At 35.3% G+C, this 19,824-nt stretch overlaps 1 protein-coding gene across 3 annotated transcripts in view; it reads right to left on the minus strand.

The window, feature by feature from the left end:
• Positions 1-1,485: 1,485 nt before the first annotated feature.
• Positions 1,486-19,824, minus strand: part of LOC128993930 (inter-alpha-trypsin inhibitor heavy chain H3-like) — a 61,241-nt gene continuing 42,902 nt past the window's right edge. For 2 of the 3 annotated variants that reach the window (XM_054418055.1, XM_054418054.1), the window contains exons 11-20: positions 18,729-18,921; positions 15,971-16,172; positions 14,059-14,180; positions 13,852-13,939; positions 11,451-11,645; positions 10,995-11,045; positions 8,819-8,857; positions 3,802-3,929; positions 2,568-2,701; positions 1,486-1,604 (exon numbers count right to left, since the gene is read on the minus strand). In XM_054418055.1, the coding sequence (XP_054274030.1) occupies positions 1,568-1,604; positions 2,568-2,701; positions 3,802-3,929; positions 8,819-8,857; positions 10,995-11,045; positions 11,451-11,645; positions 13,852-13,939; positions 14,059-14,180; positions 15,971-16,172; positions 18,729-18,921 (1,189 nt within the window). In that variant the 3' untranslated portion in view covers positions 1,486-1,567. The remainder of the gene's footprint in view (positions 1,605-2,567; positions 2,702-3,801; positions 3,930-8,818; positions 8,858-10,994; positions 11,046-11,450; positions 11,646-13,851; positions 13,940-14,058; positions 14,181-15,970; positions 16,173-18,728; positions 18,922-19,824) is intronic. The other variant, XM_054418056.1, reaches the window with a different exon arrangement.

Consider the following 19,824-nt stretch of genomic DNA (forward strand, 5'->3'; position numbering starts at 1 on the left):
CGACCTCTAGATTGTATTCAACCATGGAAACAGTAAATATTTCATGAATTAATACATTTCCTAGGTTGTAGAAAATATTGTAAAAGAAAATTGAAAAATTCATAAAAATTCTTTGATAATGTATGTTTTTTCAATCATCCTCTTCCAGTCCAGGTTTAGAAGTACTTTTAAACACACTCCACAAACATTTTTAATTTTTCTCCGAAATATTGGTTTTTTAAGGTTTTACACTTAAATTTGATCTTGGCGTCTTTTTGTTTAAGGCAGACAGTTATCAAGGCAGACGTGCCTGTGCACTGCGAGGCTAGATCAGTGGACTCTATGATTATACATTTCCATTTCCATCCTATTGGTTTACAGATAGTAAGTTTTTTGGCAAACTTTCACTCCTATTGAAATTATAATGATAAATGTATAAAGTTATTAATACTAATTAGGTAATTATGATAATAAATCTGAGACACTACTACACGCTTGGGGGTACACTGGATCCCCCAATGAACATGAATGGGGGTGTGCCAGACCCAGGGGGGTGATAACAGGTCAATGACTTGGTCAAGACTAACAAACCTGCGGCCAGACGATAGCATATGCTATTTTAGGAAGCTACTGTTATGCTCATCGGGTTTGCCACCATACTTGTACAATGCAGAATGAAGGTTACGAGTGCCTGGAATGTGTAATTTTCTAGTGTTTTCTGTTTTGATGCGGAGAAAGAATTGTAATAGGAAAATTGTCCAATACCGCAAAACAAATGGTTTTCGAACGTAGGTTACTTTATATCCAAATGAGTTAGGATATATATATAAATCAAATTATAGCTATTTACATTACAAGTGTAGTAAGAGCGTTTTTACATCACGCAGGTGAAAGTTGTGCAACGAGCGAAGCGAGTTGCATAATTTACCTAAGTGATGTAAACACGCTCTTGCGCAACGTGTAACGTACAAGATTTTACCTGACCTGACAATATACAGGAGGTTACGAACAATATTTTTCATTACCCATTTCACTCATCTTATAACAGTAAGGTTCATTTACAAACAAAAGCTAGGTTAGGAAAATTCTCCAAAACATAACAATAAAATTCAAGCACACAGCTGATTTCTAGCGTTAAACGTCGTTGGCTCCATAGAGTTATATTTTTTAAGTTATCCACTCAATGCTATTTAAATAGGTTTCATTACATCACCGAGTGAGTTTTTTGATACTTTACACCACTCGAGTAGTAAGGAAGTTGTATACATCACGCTTAGGATAGGGAAGTTTAACATGGCGGGTTAGGTAAAAGTTTTTTCTGTGCATTGCTTATCATCATAAATGTTTTGGTTATTCGGTTATTTAAGCAAAGGCTCCAGATCAGGAAACCAACACTCTAACCACTTGTTTTTGTTGGTCTGACTGTTCTTAAACAGTCATGTGTCTAACCTAAAATGTTTCCATATCTGAATAACAGTCATGAGTTGGAAAGAAAGTAGAAACAAGTTCTTAAAAAGTCTGTAGTGTTTAATATCCATATTACAAAATCTTAACAATAAGTTGTTCTTCGTCCTGTTGTTTTCATGTCTCAAACAAGAGAGGTTGGGCAACATACTCCCAGGAAACTGAAATTGAAACCAAAAGATTACATTACAATGCATAAATCATATATTTAAATGAACTAGGTATTAAACAATTTAAATAACAGCGAACAGTAAAACGTGTAAGTTGATAAAAGTAAGTGTAACTGTCAAAATTATAAATAAAGCAACACTGTTTTCAAATAAACCATTCTTTAACGTAATGAATTTTAGATTCTAAGAACATTAGAAAATGTAAATAGAGCCTTCTTATTACTTACAGTTGGCTTGAATCATCTCATAGTAGGAATTTCTAAATATTACTCAAACCTAACAACTTTAAATTATTTTGTAACAAGTTCCCTTAAAGGGAAAAACTATTACTGTAGACCCGTTTTAAAGAGTGATCCTGATACAAAAAGAGATTCAATAAAAAAGCTTAGAATAATAGTTTTAGTCATAAAGGGGGGGGGGGGGGGTTGTAATGCAATATTTTATGTTGAAAAACAACAAACCATAACGTTTCAAATTGCAACTGATCTCGCGCTCTAAGCTTGACATTTGCACTAGAGGTTGTGAGTATTAAGCAAAAATCAATCAAGAAATTGGTTCTTTAAAGCACCACAGAGATGTAAAATACAGAGGATACAAGATTATGGAACAACTGTGCATTTTCAGCTATGGTATGGTGGGGAGAAAATGTACTTGTATTGAGCAAGGAAGAGCCCGAACGGCGATGGCCACATAGCATATTTGTTCACTAGTTGGGCAAAGGGTCTTCCTACAGAGTGAGCGCTGTAGCAAATCATGGTGAGGAGGGAAAGGAGAGCGGAATGGAATGACGAATAAAATTTGCTCAAGACACCACTTAAGTGTACCATTGAATCCTCTGAATCTTAACCATGAAAGCACTCAATCCTGATTTTATTGAATCACCATAAGATTTAATCAGTTGAAATGTTGAGAAAATTAATCTCTTGGATTTTCTTATAATTTCCATTTACTTACTTTCCAGAAATTTTACACTGGTAAGGTAGAAACTGGGAGATGTCATCTTGGAATACGTCCAGAGCGCAATACTGAATATGCAGGCACTCCCCAACATCTTTATCAGCCTGGCAAGTTCCATGGTGAACATTTGTCTGCAAATTAAAATCGCTTAGAGAAAACGTTCCTTTTATCATAGGTCTTCTAGTGTATTGTAAGTCATGTTGTATTTGGATTCTTCCGTTTTGTTCAAATGTACTGAATTTTATCAGTGATCAACATTTGGAATCAATTATATAGCAACAGTTGGAGGCTATTAAATTTTTTTTAGACATCAGTTTTAAACAATTAAATAAAAATTAAGACTTTGAAGAAAGAATTGCTCACAATGCCAAGCCAAGGAAGTAAACTCAGTTCTGCTTAATTGGTGGTATGCAATCCAACAACTTAGTGTTATATTACATGAAATTCAAGATTAACCTGCAGGAGCCGGTCATCTGAGCAGCTTTATTCAAGGGAACAAATGGCATTATTTATCACAAATTACCGTTCTTAATTCAGTATGCACTCTGTAGTACGTTGAGCTGTCAACATTACTTGGCAAATCATGTGTATTATGGCTTGTGTCAGCTTTTGTGAAGGCTTTAAGCTTAGATAAAACATACTTCCTTAGTAGATTTTTCATCTTTATGAAACAGCTGAAGACAATTTAATTGTTAGTTCTGTACGATGTACTGCAGAGGTCGTGTTTTGTTTACAATTTGTTTCGTGTTATTTCAGTCATTTACCTTGTTTAACCAAATAAAACGATCTAATCATAAACAATAACTCGTCTCCTAGTTATATAACCAAACAGTAAAGCACAAATTAGAAAATTACCCTTTTAAATAATAGAATCAAAATTTTGTTGACACTAGCACCCTGTCTCCGTACATGAACTAGACACGAAAAACAGGCTTCAAAATTTACAATGGCATGAGAAGTCTACTTGTGTTGGTTTAGTCTATGCTTTAATTTAAGGTACAATTTACTTATTTCTATAGGCCCTGCCTTTATTCTGTTCATTGGTATTCGGAACTGATGACCTCGATTTTACTTGATACTCAAAATAGTAGTAGGAAGTACGAGACAAAATTAAAAAATAAAGGAACCTTCACATGATTTTGTGACTCGTACAGTCCTTATGAAATACGTGGCTGGATTAGTATCAGTATTTCGTTGCATTAGATGAGTTTAACAACAGTCGATGCATTACCTCGTTTAAGCCGAGTTTGTACTGGTTGCCTTCCAAAGTGATTGTCTTTTCAGTGGCATTCAGTGCTTGCTGGAGCCATCTAATGTCTTCAAGTTTGACTTTCGTAGGAGTAACAGGTACTGGACCCACTGGAAAAATAAACAATATTTTAACCTTAGAATAATCATGTGTAATACCATTGACTCCTGAAGTAAACTCTGAAACTATATGAACCAGCTGACGTACTATGACGTACTTTGTGCTCTTACTACGCAAATAGCTATTTCTATTGTCTGCTCCAAAACAACTTCATAAGAGCATTACAGTAGAAGTCTGATTAGTGATTATGCGAGCTAAACGGGACTGAGACTACATTGGATAATCAAAAACTCGGATAAGCAAAAACTCGGATAACACTCGGCGGTAAAAATTATAAGTTATAATTAGATAAAAAAACTGGAGAATACAGTTTATTATTACAGTAGTAGTGATCTATAATTTTATAACGTGACAGGGTTTTTTTTATTTCACGATTCTGAATCAACCAGACGGATTTTCATGATTTTTGTGTTGAAAGAAAGATAATTTTGAGAACTAGGGAATGTCGAAGCCATAATTTTAGTTTAGGGTTTCAGTTTTTTTAGAAATTAAGTTTTAAATTTTAAAAAGTCTAGCAGCCGACGCTAACATTCTACTCTAGCTTATGGTATAATATAATTCGCTTAACATAACAGCTGTAAACATTCAGCGTTTTCGACACAAATTCAGCATTTGGATGATAATGAAATGACATTTGTAGAATTGACTTATTTATACTATGTGTAATGCTATAGTTATTGATACGTTAATTTATTCGGTAAGAGAATGAGTTTATTTATTTAAATATAAATAGTAAAGTACTAGATGTTCTAATTTTTTTTACCAGTCTTTAAAATGTTTAGTTTGTTTTAGTGCAATATAATTTGTTATAACTAACAGATGGTTGAATAAAAAATATATTCTATAGAACTATGAGGTTAGTTAATTTACTCTGTGATTTTGTCATTGGTTATATGAAATAAGTAAGATTCTATAACCATTGTTGTATATGAATCGTAACTCACGAATCTTCAAAAGAAAGCTTATGAAACTTATTTTACTGCTCAACTTTTTGAGAAAAGGTTGGGAAAATAACAATTATCACATGTTTTAATCTTGGCAGCTTTTTCTGTACTATAAATTTTGAACTGCTTAAACTATGCTTGAATTAGTAATAAGACACACTATATACAGTTTTAATGGACTACTCGATTTCCGTACGTGGGACGGACCAAACAGCTTGTTTATGATTAAATAAATAGATATTTCTCTTCAACTTACAGGCAATCACTTGCCAAAAAAGTCTTTTATTGATTTCTGCGTCATACGCTTGTGCACGGTTAATCAGTTTGGTGTACACTGAGACAATGGCATGAACACAGTCTACCGTAAAACAAAATATCCGAGCCAGTCTATTAGCGAAGACGACATGGTAATGCCACTATATTTTTCAATCGATTTACGATTATTTATTTATTTACGATTTATTTCTGAGGCTATATACAGTACTGTATTTGCCTCGGTTAACCCGGCGGCTCGGATAATCAGACTTCTACTGTATTTAGATTTTTTTTTTGTCTTTTCTTATGTTGTTTTATATATTTTATTATATATGAATTTCAACAAAAAATGTCCATACTCAAACAAAATAATAGCCAAAGAAAAAGAATAAACTGTGGACTCATCCTTTATAATATGTAAGAAGCAAAACCCATGTTGTGTGCAATCCATATTATTAAAACCACTAATGCCATCAACTTCCATCCAAGTAGGGCACCTTTTTTTCAGGTGGGCCCTCCAAACCAGCTAAGCCACACTTAAGTGAGCTTAATAATATCGATTACATATGTACGGGATTCAAACCTGCGCATGTAGAAAGACCTCAACACTAAGAAGAGTCTCGTCAGTGTAATGCTTGAGCTAACTGGACAACCATGTCACCGTTGGTTTTGAACAGTCAGGACAAGTACCATTGTAATCACTTGACGCTACTAGCGCTTGCTGGTTAGATTTGACACACTACGTAGTGCCAGTGGGTTAGAAATACAGCTATCATGCCACGAATGCAGAGACGTGCTACTCACATGACTCTGCGTCCATAAGTTAAGGGCTTATAATATTTAAAAAAAACTCATAGTTTAGTCTTTTGTATGGAATTTCAGTTTTTAAGTCCTGTTCACCATTTGTTCATTGTTTTTAAAGCTCTTCCAGACTTTACTCCTTAGCAAGATGGAAAAATTATAGTTTATAGTATTTATTACAGTTAGGGGTGTGCGAGTACTCGAACCTTCGAGCTTTTTGGTCGAGCTTTTCATTATTCGGCTCGGCTCGAGGCATTTTGAAAAAGCTCGAAGTTCGAGCCGAGCTTTTAATACTAAGTCAAAACTAAAAAAAAACACTTAATTTGGGTCGTAATTGGAAACAATGTTATCACAATTCTACGTTGTTCAAGCATTCAAGGTTTGATAAGCACGAACCTCGGCTCAGTCAAGACGCAATGATTATCGATCGTAATTTTGGGGAGATAGTAAAGAGACAAACTACCACCTATCGCGATGTCTTTCTAACACAGCTATTCGTATCGTAATATACAACGCAGTGCGAGTGCGTGATTGGCTCGTCGCTATGACGACACACGGTTGCCGTGACAACCTACAGTGCGCACTGAGCACTGCGCCTTGTGTGGGAGGGGAGATTATACCAACAAACAATTTCAGGAATTCTATTTTGGGACGGATGAAAGATAAGGAAGAAACAAAAAGTGGTCACGTGTGCAAATGTAGTGGGCGACACAATAAGGCTGTAAACAAGTATCAATCGAAGTGTCGTGTCGTTGTTCCTTGTTTGTTTACTTTTTCAGATTCCTTATCAAACGCCCCTATCTGCTATCTCTCTTTCTCTCTCTAACAATGTACTGATTGAACAGATTGTGGTTGACGACTTTTCTACTTATAAGTTTCCCTGCGGTTATTTTAGTTCAATCAATCCCATAACCTTTCTAATGTTTATCAAAATAATTAATTATCTGTTTTGTATTTTATTTCCTTTAAACCAACCCCTATTTACCATCTGTATTTTATAGAATAAAATGTTTGTTTATAAAGTTTGACTGGCCACACAATTTTGTACCTATTTTATTTTGTATAAAGTAACAGTTACTTTGATGATTATTTAAATTTTAATAAGTGGTGCGTGCTGTAATGAATGCTTTTTATTATCAAAATAAGTAATGGATTATTAATTTTTGATAATACATGGGTCATTGAATACCATAATGTGATGTAGTTTCCTATTTATAACTTGCAAATAATAATAATTGATAGTTAATCCTGGAAAATGAAAAATAGTGAATGCATTCATAACCCTGTTGTCAAAACAGCAACGCGGGTGTAAGGGTTTATTGTTTCAGAGGCTAGGGTGTTTCAAGGACAAAGTGCTGGGCCTCCCGGCTCAGGGGGGGAGGGGTGGTGGTGAGACTGAGAGAGAAATGGGGGAGGAAACTGGTTTTGGCTATTTATTGATTAGTTCACCGACCCTTCTAGATAACAGAATTTAGTGACAGTGTTAAATCATGTGTTCATTATTTCATTTCTTGTTTACTTTGTGTGTTATTCTATTAATTTTAGTGTTTTGGTCTATTTCCTCTATATGTCAATTATATATTTTTTAATATATAATTTTACTTTTTACTTTGTCTCTTCACCTTTTTGGATCCAAACCAATCATGTTCTTTTTTTGATTAATACGATTCATAAAACAAAAATATTTTGTGCATGGAAAACAACAAGAATAATCACGTGTTTTTATATTTATTTATTTATACAAAATGGAATAAAGTATTCATAGTAGTTACAACATACATATTTAATCGACTTGCTAGTTGTTTTGTTGTCATTCAAGTTAGCGCTGTTCTGTTATGAAAGACAATCTGATTGGCTCAGTCTACACTGCATATCTCATCAGGCCTTCAATCATATCCTTTTATTTCTTGCATCTTAATTTAGTTCAGTTCAGTTCTTATCGTGATTATCTACTATTTGATGTCTTGACAATTCTCAATGTTTTTAGACATATTAAAATAATATTGTGTTTATTTAAAAATTGACTGAACATTATTATTACTATGCACTTTTTGAAGAAAAATGTTTAATAATTTATTTTTTTGATAATGTTCAGAATTCAGAATTATGTTTGAAATTCCAGATAGGGTTAGTTGCAAAACATTTTTTGCTGAAAATAAAATCATGACACTCTCTAATATTTTAATTTTTTACAATTTAGTTTCCGTTAAAGATAATCTGAATAAATTTGTTCCTTGCAACTCAATCCATGGGTATATCACCAGACAATCAAAAGATTTATATATTCCTCAAGCCAGGCTATCAAAATTTATCAAAAGTTATAAATATTTGCAAATAAAACTATTTAATAAACTTCCAATACATTTTAGAAATCAGGAAAGTATTAATTTGTATAGGTCAAAATTATCAGATTGGCTTACAAGTCGTGCTTTTTATTCAGTTGATGAGTTTTTGCAGAATGAAGATTTTTTAACGCTTAAATGTGAGGCCAAGCAGTCTTGATGATTCTTTGTTCTTGTTATGGTCTTTTCCCTGTTAATTTTAAAGTTTTTATTATTACTGATGCTTTATCCTTTTAAGATTCTTTTAACTTTATTTTAACATTTTCTGTAGAATATTTAATATTTTATTTAACATATGTAACAAAACATGTTGACCTTGTCTATTGTAATGTTTATATTACCAAACGACAATAAAGATTTATTATTATTATTATTATTATTATTATAAGGTGACGCTAGGAAAAGCTCGGCTCGAAAAAGCTCGAGCTCGAAAATATTTTAAAAAGCTCGGCTCGGCTCGGCTCGAGGTTGAAAATCACTATTCGCACACCCCTAATTACAGTACAGTAGGTATTTGTGTTTAGAATAATTACTTACATAACGAATCCAGTTCTTCCATAGCAGGTGCCATCCCACCTAGAATAAAGATAGATTAAGAAAATCTCTAATTGGAAAGTAGCAATTGGAAACCTAAGTAGGCCTACCCTAAAAAATAACATGTATCATAATATTCAACTGCAATACATGGCAACTTTTCATAAGGCTACAGAGTGAACCACATTTGGAATGAAATATTGTTGTGTCGTGTGTTTTCCTTAGGGATAAGTAAAGCTTACCCAAAGTCTTTTGACGGGCGAGGTCTTCCGCGATTGCGGAAAAATTCTGATTATTTCACACGGCCGAGTACGCATCATCATCCACACCTGCGGTCACGGACACCTCATCGTCGTCTTGCGCAATTGGTGCAAAATCATGAACATCTGCAGCGGTCACGGAAACGTCATCGTCGTCATGCGCGATCGCATCAAAATCATGTACATCTCCCACGGTCCCCTATTGTTGTCTTCCGCGATAGTGGCAAAATTTCTGATCATCACCCACGGCTGTGTAGACATTATCATCGCCTCCCGCGGTCACGGAAACTTCATCGTCCTCATGCCCGATCGCAGCAATAGCGGTTTCCGTTCCCGCGATCCTCGTAGCCATGTTTTAAGTGCTAAAATGCACTTGTTGCAGTGTTTTTATTGATAACATTCCAGTTATCTGGCAGTATCACAGTCCTATATCTGCCGGATTACTGAGAGTTTACTGTAGAGATCAAGACACCTATCAACAAGAAGCTTATACCAAGTAGTGGTTTTCAGCCTTGACCTGACATTAATGTGTCTCACGATGAGTGAGAACTGTCATCGTAGTCTATAGTAGTGTACGCAACGATCCCGTAAGGATATTCTTAATGACACAAGTAGGAAATTTAAGGTTTGAGCCTTGGCGAGTGCCCTTAAAACTTCTATGAGTGTCGTTAAGGCGAATTACGTGAGTTGCGTAGTACACTACTTACTTACTGAGTGTTTCTTACTAAAAATCATTACTCATAACATCCAAGAGAGCTTATGTTTTCGTTTATAACCTCTCATCATAGCCACTGATTGTGATAAAACGTCATTGTCCCAACCACTCACTCATTTTTTAATCAATTAAATTAGTCTTAACAGCTGATAAGTTGACGTTCGGCGTATTACAATTTTACTTCTTTTCTCTCAATCATTCAACCTCAGTAGTCCGTTACTCGTGTTGTTAAGTAAGTAAACAAAGCTGTTAAGTAAATCATTTCAATTCTAAGAACTGAACTGAAACGGCTAGTTTAAGAACAGTCGTAAGTAAAGAATATAATCTACTAGCTGTAACCCGCGGGCTTTGCCCCGTTTAACTTCTAAATTTTCAAGATAATCTCGTTCGCATGGCTCAATCACGTCCTGGTTGAAGTTTGTTCGCTACGCTCACTCACCTTTAGGTTGGAGCTCGTTCGCTGCGCTCACTTGCCTTCAGGTTAGCTCGTTCGCTACTCTAACTCGCCTCCAGGTTGAAGTTCGTTCGCTACGCTCACTCACCTTTTGGTTGCAAATTAGCTGTTGTCATAAATGTAAAAGAAATAATAGTGCTGCACCCTGTTGGTAATCCTTGTAACTTTAATGCTATTGAACATAATAGAACAGAACCAACTTGTTTAATTGAAACAGCTGTTAAGATTCAATAATTCCATTTCTCATAAGGTTAACATGGGAAACTCCAGAGCCACTGGGGCGGAGCCCGAAAGGATTTTTGAAATAAGAATATGCCTATATGTTAATCGGGAATGTTAGCTATCATCATGCCAAATTTCAGCCCAATCCAACCAGTATTTTTCGCGTTCACTTGTCACAAACATACATCCACACATCCATACATTCATACATCTAAACTTTCTCATTTATAATATTAGTAGGAAGTAGGATACACATTGAACAGCTGATATTTCTCTTAAGGTTGAATCACTGACTTTTAGATTCTTGAGATGTCTTATCTATGGACCAGCTGCAGCTATCTTTCTTCCAAAAGGTTACATAGTTGAATGAACTGCCCACAGAGTGTGTTACAGTCTAAAATTATATTTTCCCTGTTGATTTGTGTAACTATAAGAAGATACCATTAAAACATTCACTTAAATTCCAGTGGCTGATAATTATAACTTCTGACAATTTTTTTCTTAATTTAATTTGACTACTCATCTCACCTGCGAGCCCATTTACTGTAAATCCATTATAAGCTGGTGGAGATGGACGTCCTAAAATATCAACAATTTTCATTTAAACTTCAAACATAAAGATACTTTAGATTGGTTACCTTTAGAGAAACCCATTTACTTTACGTTATTTTACCAGATAGTGGCCTACGATAAAAAATGTTGTTAAATTATTGAGCCACCAACTCTGATGTAAATTACAGATATCTGTCGAACATGCCAACTTTTGACCAAGCTCAAATGCCAGGCCAACTTTATTTGAAGCTATAGCATATTTCATGTCACATAAACTATGACGGCAACAAAATGTCAACAAGAGAGAAAATTGAGTTTTAGGCTGTAACACACTGTAGAGTGGCCACATGGTTCTTTTTCAATAAAAATAGTTACAGTTGGTTTATATTGAAGAGAAGTATACATTAGCATGCAAAAGCTATTAGTACTTACTTAAACCCATCATTCCCCCATGAGGCATTATTGTACTCAGCACTGCGGGCCTCGCCGCTGATGGAAATCCTCCTCCGTATCCTCCTGCTCCGAAGGCTGAAGCTGCCATTGGTACAGCGAAATTCAACGCTCCACCACCAGAAAACCCTGATGACGCAAACATTGCTCCACTCAGTCCCTGAGGGGTTTCCAAGCCTAAAATTGCCAACGATAATCATACATATTATATAGTGATAGTCAATTTGAGGATATTCATATAAATCCAATATCATTGAATGCTTCACCACTAAAATTTAACCACTGTATAAATTAGGGTTTTGAGATGCCGACACAATGGTATTTCAAGGCAAAGATGAAAGAAAGAAAGTGTTAAATTAATGACTAATGAGCAACAGCTTTTTAACTGACAAAGATCAGCTGTCTCTTCAGCCAGGATCAATCAATTTAATAGATGAGCATAAAGGCACAATGACAGGAAACTGGAGGGAAAAACAATCAAGGACAGCTGGGTCTAGTTTTGAAACATTAAAAAGATTTGGACTTTTCTCAGAATCGGACAAGCAGCTACTCAGCTACCCTACCCAGCTATACAGGGTGTTCCATCTGTAAGTAAACAGCCCAACTCCGGGAAATGGTTCTATGGGTCAAAGTAAAGAGAACCATGAAATATTTTCCAAAAACGCTTTGTTAACCAGATATCTGCCATTTTGTGTCTTTCACAAACACATTTTTATCTATGAATTTTTCCAACCAATCTTTATGAAACTTGGTAGGTATTTTATAGTTGAAGACACTTATTCTAGAAAAAAAAATTACAAAGTTGGTTCAATTTCAAAATTTTAAAATGGCGGCCATTTTATTATTTGTAATCTAAGTTACCAAAAAATTAATAATTTTTTTTAAGGTCACAAACACTTTTGTTTGCATTTAAAACTTCCTATTAACCCTTTTGGCTAAGCGATTTTAATTGTTAAAATCTAAAATTTCAGGCACAAAAATCGAGAACCCGTGATAAAAGTCAAGTACTAACACTATGTACAAAAAAACAATCTATAAAGAATGTTTTGACTTTGACTATGTCAAAGCTGTACCCCACCGGTGGACCCTCTGTAGTGAATGTGTTAAACGACACAAAGTTCAAAAGATCAAATAGAAATAACAAATACAGTAGAACCTCTTTAGCCCGAACCCCCGTAATCCGAACGTCCACGAATCTGTACACCTCATTGTTGTACTCTATACACAACACCACGGTAGTTTTTTATTGTATACACTGTATTTATTATTTTATTGATATACCGAAATTGTTTCCACTGTAATGTACTGTAATGTTTATTCACTATGTTTACTACTGTATTAACACGTAGAGTGCGGCCGTTCCCGATCGGGTACGGCGCTTGGCCCCCATACGGTGCGTCCGTACCCCATCGGGAACGCTCGGCAATGCCTTTTGTATATCTTCGTTTTTGCTCTAGCGTCGGCCGAAAGCGGACCTATACCACGCTATTTGATCACGTGTAGTATGTGACTTGCATTTTGTTGTGGTGTAGGTTGGTAGTAAATTTCCCCGTAAAATCCCCGTCTGGCAATCTCAAAAGTCTTCTTTTTGTCCCGTCTTTTTCCCTCCATTTGGCAACACAATTCCAATGGGACCGGCTACGTTCCAAGCAGTGCTGCTATCTGTGGGTGATTAGCGAACTACGTCGACTCTCATTGTAAAGCAGGACATCCCCGCACGTTATTTGCTATTCGTCAGACCAAAATTGGAAAGCCAATCACACGCGGCAATCGGGTTTGCTCGACGCTGAGGGCTGCGCCACACTGGGGATACGCCCGCTATTTGACGTGCCGCAGCGAACGTGTTAAATAAACACTGTATTTTACTTATAAAGCATTTTTAACTTATCCCGTAACAATAACAATCCATTTTAGCCACGTTTTAGCTATTGTTATGTAAAAATAACAATTGTTTCGTAATCCAAACCATTCAACAGTCCGAACTACCCTTGGTCCCAATTAGTTCAGATTGAAGAGGTTCTACTGTAGGCCTAGCCCAAATTTTACAATTTTTAGTTATAAATGAGGGCGCCCTGAACAGCTTAGCCCTGAACTACCTCATTCTTTCAGCTATTTGCTATTCTTATGAATTATGAATTTTATGTCATTTGGGAAAGTCACGGAAGGTAAACCTACACCTACAACCATTCTTGTCAAACTCTCGCTACAACTGTCCTTTGTTTTAAGGTTAAATCTATTGAAAAAGGTTAATACTGGCTTAAATTAAAACATACTTGTTCAGCAATATAAAACAGTGGAACAATACTTAATCTGTTTGAGAAATTGTATGCGATTTGTGTGCATTTTGAAACTACAACTAATTCTCCATGTGATGTTTACATACCTGGGTTGATTTTAGTTGCATCCACTGAAGATTCAGTTTCGTTGGGTTTAACCACGACTAGTGAGGTCAGAGGTGTAACAAATGCGTACTAAAACAAACAATTAGTTAGTTTTTTAATTTTTATTTTTCTTAATTAATCATTAAAAAATAATATTGAGGTCAGGAGTTGTTTTAAGTGTATTAAAAACAATAACTAGTTTTTTTTACCTGCAGAGCCAAGTCCAAAGCTTGTTTCTTGGTTTTATTTTTTTCTTCTCCATCATCGAGAGAATCCATTTTGTCCAGGAGTTGTTGGATTGTCAAATATGACCAAGACTTCTCAAGATGACCTAAAAAGTGAAATTTCTTCAGTACGTATTTGCTATTTTGCGTAAATAACAATATTGTCTTTGTTGCACACCATAGAATTTTTCTTTATCTAATAAAAGTTACAATCATCTATTTACAAAATGATTTCTACTACTAGTATTACAAAGTCAAATAGAGCCTTAACCAAAGTTAGCTCTCTTTTACTTGGATTGTCGTGTTGAGCTTATCTGCCTTGTAATGCTCACACAAGGTTATTGTCAACTATACAACTTATTGTCTGAGATACATACTTTGTATTCACATAACTAATCAGTAAGAGATAGACGGGTCCTAAAATTTCAGGTACTTTTCAGCAAAAATATAACCCCCATCATACTTGATTTGGGATATTCTCAGGACGCGATTTTTTTCCAATCATCAGCAATTTTTCCAGTAAGGATGATGAAGTCTACACAATCAAACTTATTGTCTGAGATACATACTTTGTATTCACATAACTAATCAGTAAGAGATAGATGGGTCCTAAAATTTCTGGTACTTTTCAGCAAAAATATAACCCCCATCATACTTGATTTGGGATATTCTCAGGACGGGATTTTTTTCCAATCATCAGCAATTTTTCCAGTAAGGATGATGAAGTCTACACAATCAAACTTATTGTCTGAGATACATACTTTGTATTCACATAACTAATCAGTAAGAGATAGACGGGTCCTAAAATTTCAGGTACTTTTCAGCAAAAATATAACCCCCATCATACTTGATTTGGGATACTCTCATGATGGGATTTTTTTCCAATGATCAGCAATGTTGCCAGTAACGATGATAAAGTCTACACAATCAAGAGAGATATTGCCGGTATAGCAAGTCACAATGATGATGTTTCTGTGATTGTGACAAATGTTCATGATTGTTCTGCGAATCCAGGAAAAGATGATTATGTGTCGTGACTGCAAGACATTTTGGCAGTTTTTGTTACCTGTGTATTTTTATTCACAGAATAGACTTCCCATATTGTTAAAATTTGAAGCCAAAAAAATATATTATGTTCAGGACCATCTCACCAGAGGGTACTAGTGTATTGAGTTAAATATTAAAAAAAAATTTGGGGTAGGCGATGCATCAAAATTTTTATTTGATTTGATGCATCAAATCGCAATTCGATTCAGTGGTGATCAAAAAACCATTCGATTCATGAGGAAGTCAGTATTCATATACGAAACACGACTGATTGTACTTATAGTTCAGGACAGGATAGGATTTTTATTTCCTGATTTTTGGGCCAGGAGTTTTCTTCTGGTGCAAAAAGGAAAACTTTGATTTGTTTTAAATTTAGTTTTGTAAACATTATTACTAATGTAGATTAATATTTAGAAACAAAATGTACTTCAACACATATTGAACTGTTCTATATCATCATTAAAACTTGATATACTAACCCCTTTAAAGTTCTTTAATCTAAATCTCTACTGTAATTTGTTATTTACATTGAGCTAAAGATAAATATACTGCTCACCCTCCTTTATTTGAATAAACTTATCTTATTAAATGAAAAAAAAAAATAGGAAAAAGATCTTGAGTCTTGTGACTAATTAAGCAATAAGCAGAAATATATAGTTCAAATTTGTCTCAAAATCACCTCAATTAAATCTAACGTCGTGGAAATAAAAACATAGATATTCTTCTCTAGACTGAAATTGCTTGTCAAACCTTTTAACAGTGTCTTTACTGATTCTTTGACTGTTGAGCCAACATGTTATCTAGTCACGCTAGTATACTCTAAGCTATTTTAAGCAGTCGTGACTCTTACCTATAGATCTATTTTTCGGTTTGAACATAGTTAGTGGTATTATGATGTCAAACGACTGAAGACCCGTGGCAGATACACCTCTAAGTTGTCCGATGTTTCTGTCAGCGCTCTCATCACCATTGTTGATCTTGCCAGCCACTACAAGTTCAGACCCACTGAAGAACACAGGGAACTCCACCTTGGTGTTGGAAGAATTATCCACCTGGTGAAGCAAAACAATCGTTAGTGACTAATTTAAGTCTCTAAGAACAAGAACAGTGATATGTTGAGCAGTGTTGATTCCCCTAAGAGCACATGAGGATGTGAACCACAAATTAATAACTCAAAAAACCCAAAAACCAATAGGGGTCTGCGGGTCAGACTTTTTTGGTTCGGGTCGGGTCGGGTCGGGCCAATAATTTTGGTCCTCGGGTTTCGGGCCAAAATCGGGTCGGGCCAAAAATTATTAATTACCGGATTTTTTTTCTTTTTTTAACTCCTATCTGTGTTTATAATATTACTTGAAAATAACATATGGAAAAAGATTGTATTTATGTATATTATTTCATGTTCATAACTTATTTACAGCTTAGGAGTTGCCTCAACTGCAAGAAAGAAGAAAATAATTTTTTTTTATCAAGCCATTCTTTCCCATTTTCATAACTGTTGAAATATCTAAACAGCTATATTACAACAAGTTTGTAATGGAACTTAATATAAATGGATCATAAACAAATCAATTAACCTTATCACAAGTTTAGGGCCTGTGGCTTCAAGACTGCAAGCAAGAAGAAAATAAAAATTCTATGTTTCCACCATGCAATATGAATCATTCATTCCCTGCCTCCTAACCTCCTCTCACACTTACAATAGCATTATTAGTTACATCATCATAAATAAAGAATTATCTATTATTGGCATTAGTATGCCTACAGCTTTACATAGGAATTATTTTTTATAGGGCCTAAAATAGTAATAGACTAAGCAACATGACAAGTGGAGAACTCATTGAAGAAAAGATATTGTGTAAACTAATTTCCTATAAAACTCTAAAACAATAAATAACACACATACATTGTTTATGGTATAGTTATAGTAAAGACTGTACAAATTGCATATCATGTCATACACAGTTATAGATACACAGTTATAGGTATTGCAAGAGATTAAAATCCTAAAACAACTGATTTTAGCTAATAAATGAAAAGAATTAAAAATCCATAAACTCAAGTCAAACATTATCACAATTATTAGGTACCCGAAAAGGAACTCTTAATATATAGAAAATTATATTAAATCAAGAGAAAAGAAAGTTAAATGCTAATTTGGCAACGTAAGCAGACAGCAGAGACATTATAGTGCCCTAATTAGCAACACAACTCAATGTTTTTATACTGTAAGTCAATGTTTTTGAAACTGTAGGGTCTTTTTCTCGGAAGGAAGGGTAGTAGAATGTAAACAAAAAACCATGAATCACTCTCACAGCCGGCCCCGGGGACACTCAAGGTTACAGACCCTCCCCCTCCCCTCCCCTCCCATCTTACACAACCCGAGCCAGGCCCGGGGACACTCAAGGTCATAGACCCTCCCCCTCCCCCGCCCCTATTACACCACCCGGTTGTTCCAAATTGCTGACAAAATACAAGTAACAAAACAAGGAAGGAGAAACAAAAAGATATATTTTCTTTATTCAAAAATATAAAACGGTTACAGATAATTTCCAAAGAAATTAATTCATGGTAGTTTGTGTCTTGTAAATATTGTATTGGATCTTAAAAATATCTTTTTTGAAACTCAATCTAACTTAAGAAAAAAATAATTTTACTGATGAAATCTTTCACAAAATTATAAAATATTTAGGCCTAACCTCTTTGTAGACTTGTTGATACTTGATACTTTAAAAAAAAAATTAAATGGTGACCATAAAATGCCGAACCAGACGATCAGAAGTGTTGTTTTGTTTTGTTACTGAATGACAAAAAGGACAATAGGAAAATAAAAGAACAAGATACAGATCTGTACACTATATCAGATATTTCTGTTGTTTATAATTTATTATGTAAATAAAATACTAAAATATAATTTAAACTAGGTATGGAATACACAATAAATAATTAAACTGGTACCTCTGGATAAATAGTCTTTCTTTTGACTTCGTTTTCTTTGCACTGTTGCGTCACGGCTTTTGTTTTGTCAGTAGACGACTGGCTCTGGCTAGTGACAGTAAGGCAATAATTGCTCTGTTGTGTCTTTGTTCTTAAACGTGAGCAAACTTAATATTTAATTCTAATTTTAACATTTTAATTCCTCTGTAATAATGTATATAAGAGTGTTTCTTTGAAAATTACTTATTATAACTTTAAAAATAGCCTAATAATTATTTTTTTTGGCCCGACCCGAACAAATCTCTGACCCGACCCGGTCTCTCGGGCCTTCCGCTGGCCCGACCCGACCCGAAAAAATCGGGGACCCGCAGACCCCTAAAAACCAATAATAAAACTGATATAGTATGCATGGATTATTGACCGGTAGATTTCAAAAGAAGCGCCAAAATAAGATACTAAGGTGTGACCACAGCACCTGAGATCTGAGTGTGGCAGTAATCACAATACCTCAGAGCTGAGTTACAGGGTACACAGCTCCTGATGTGCTATACAAAAAATATTTTGCCCTGTTAAGGGTGTAGTACCTGTGATCGTGGTAGACAATAATTTTCAAACCAAAGGTGTTGAATTTCCATATTCAAGTTCATAAAGTCCAAGCAACACATTTGTATTACCTGTCCTGGGAGATAGTTGAATGTGACATTGGACAAGATAGGAGACGCAATTGTCTTGTAAAAGTTCTTGAGCTGTAGAGTTGCATCTGCTCCTTCGTAAATGTTTCTCGCAAAACCTGAATTCTGCAGAGACAGTTTGCGCAGGAAGTTGAATTCCGCACCATAACCGAAGGCCAGGCTAAAGATTGGGCACCTGGAAAAATTTACACAACGTTATTGGTGCATATCATAAACTAAGATGAGTTTGCCAAAGTGTTGTCACTAAAAGTGTTGTGAATCAAGATATCTTGACCCAAATACTGTTGCTTTAGCACATTTGCTGCGGCCTGTTACTGGCAGGCGTAGCCCCAGTGCTGCGCAGCTTCGTAAGAACCTGATTGCCGAGGATTGGCTTTCAAATATTTCGGTCTGAAGAATAGCAAAAAGGTGATGTGCTGCGTTATGATGAGAGTCGACATAGTTCGCTTAAACTCCCACAGATAGCAGCACTGCTTGGAACGTAGCCGGTCCCATTGTATTGATAATTGGAGGGAGAAAAACGGGACAAAAAGTTGTTTTCTAAGCTTGCCAGACGGGGATTTTACAGGCAAATTTACTACCAACCTACACTACAATAATTATAGGCTGGTATTAGAGACACAATACTAATACGTACCAACCGTCCTTGGCTAGATCCTGAGCCACACTAATTGGGCAAAGAATGCATTGATCGCTGTGTCCCCGGTGATGCAGCCGACTCGCAACACGGCACACTATGCGTCACTGGGGCCGCAGCCATAGCGAATGTGTTAAAGAAGTTAATGTACTGGTACCTTGGTTGAATACCTTGGTATCTTATTGATAATTAGGCACATCTGTTCCTCTTACTGTTTAGTTGAAATTCATTATAGTCCTTGAACTGTTTAGTTAGACTATTATAGGTACATACATACCACAATTCAACAGTTCACAAGTAGAGGTCACACTCGCGAGATGTTTTGTCTATTCAGGCATTATTACAATATACAAACTGACAATTACTAAATAGGCGAAACATGTCGTGATTTGACCACTACTTGTTGAACTGTTAAGGTAAGGTATGTACCTATTATAGTAC

The sequence above is a fragment of the Macrosteles quadrilineatus genome, unplaced genomic scaffold, assembly GCF_028750875.1.
Source record: "Macrosteles quadrilineatus isolate MER2022 unplaced genomic scaffold, UCM_ALF_1.0 Scaffold_5__1_contigs__length_97177068, whole genome shotgun sequence".
NCBI classification, from domain to species: Eukaryota; Metazoa; Arthropoda; class Insecta; order Hemiptera; family Cicadellidae; genus Macrosteles; species Macrosteles quadrilineatus.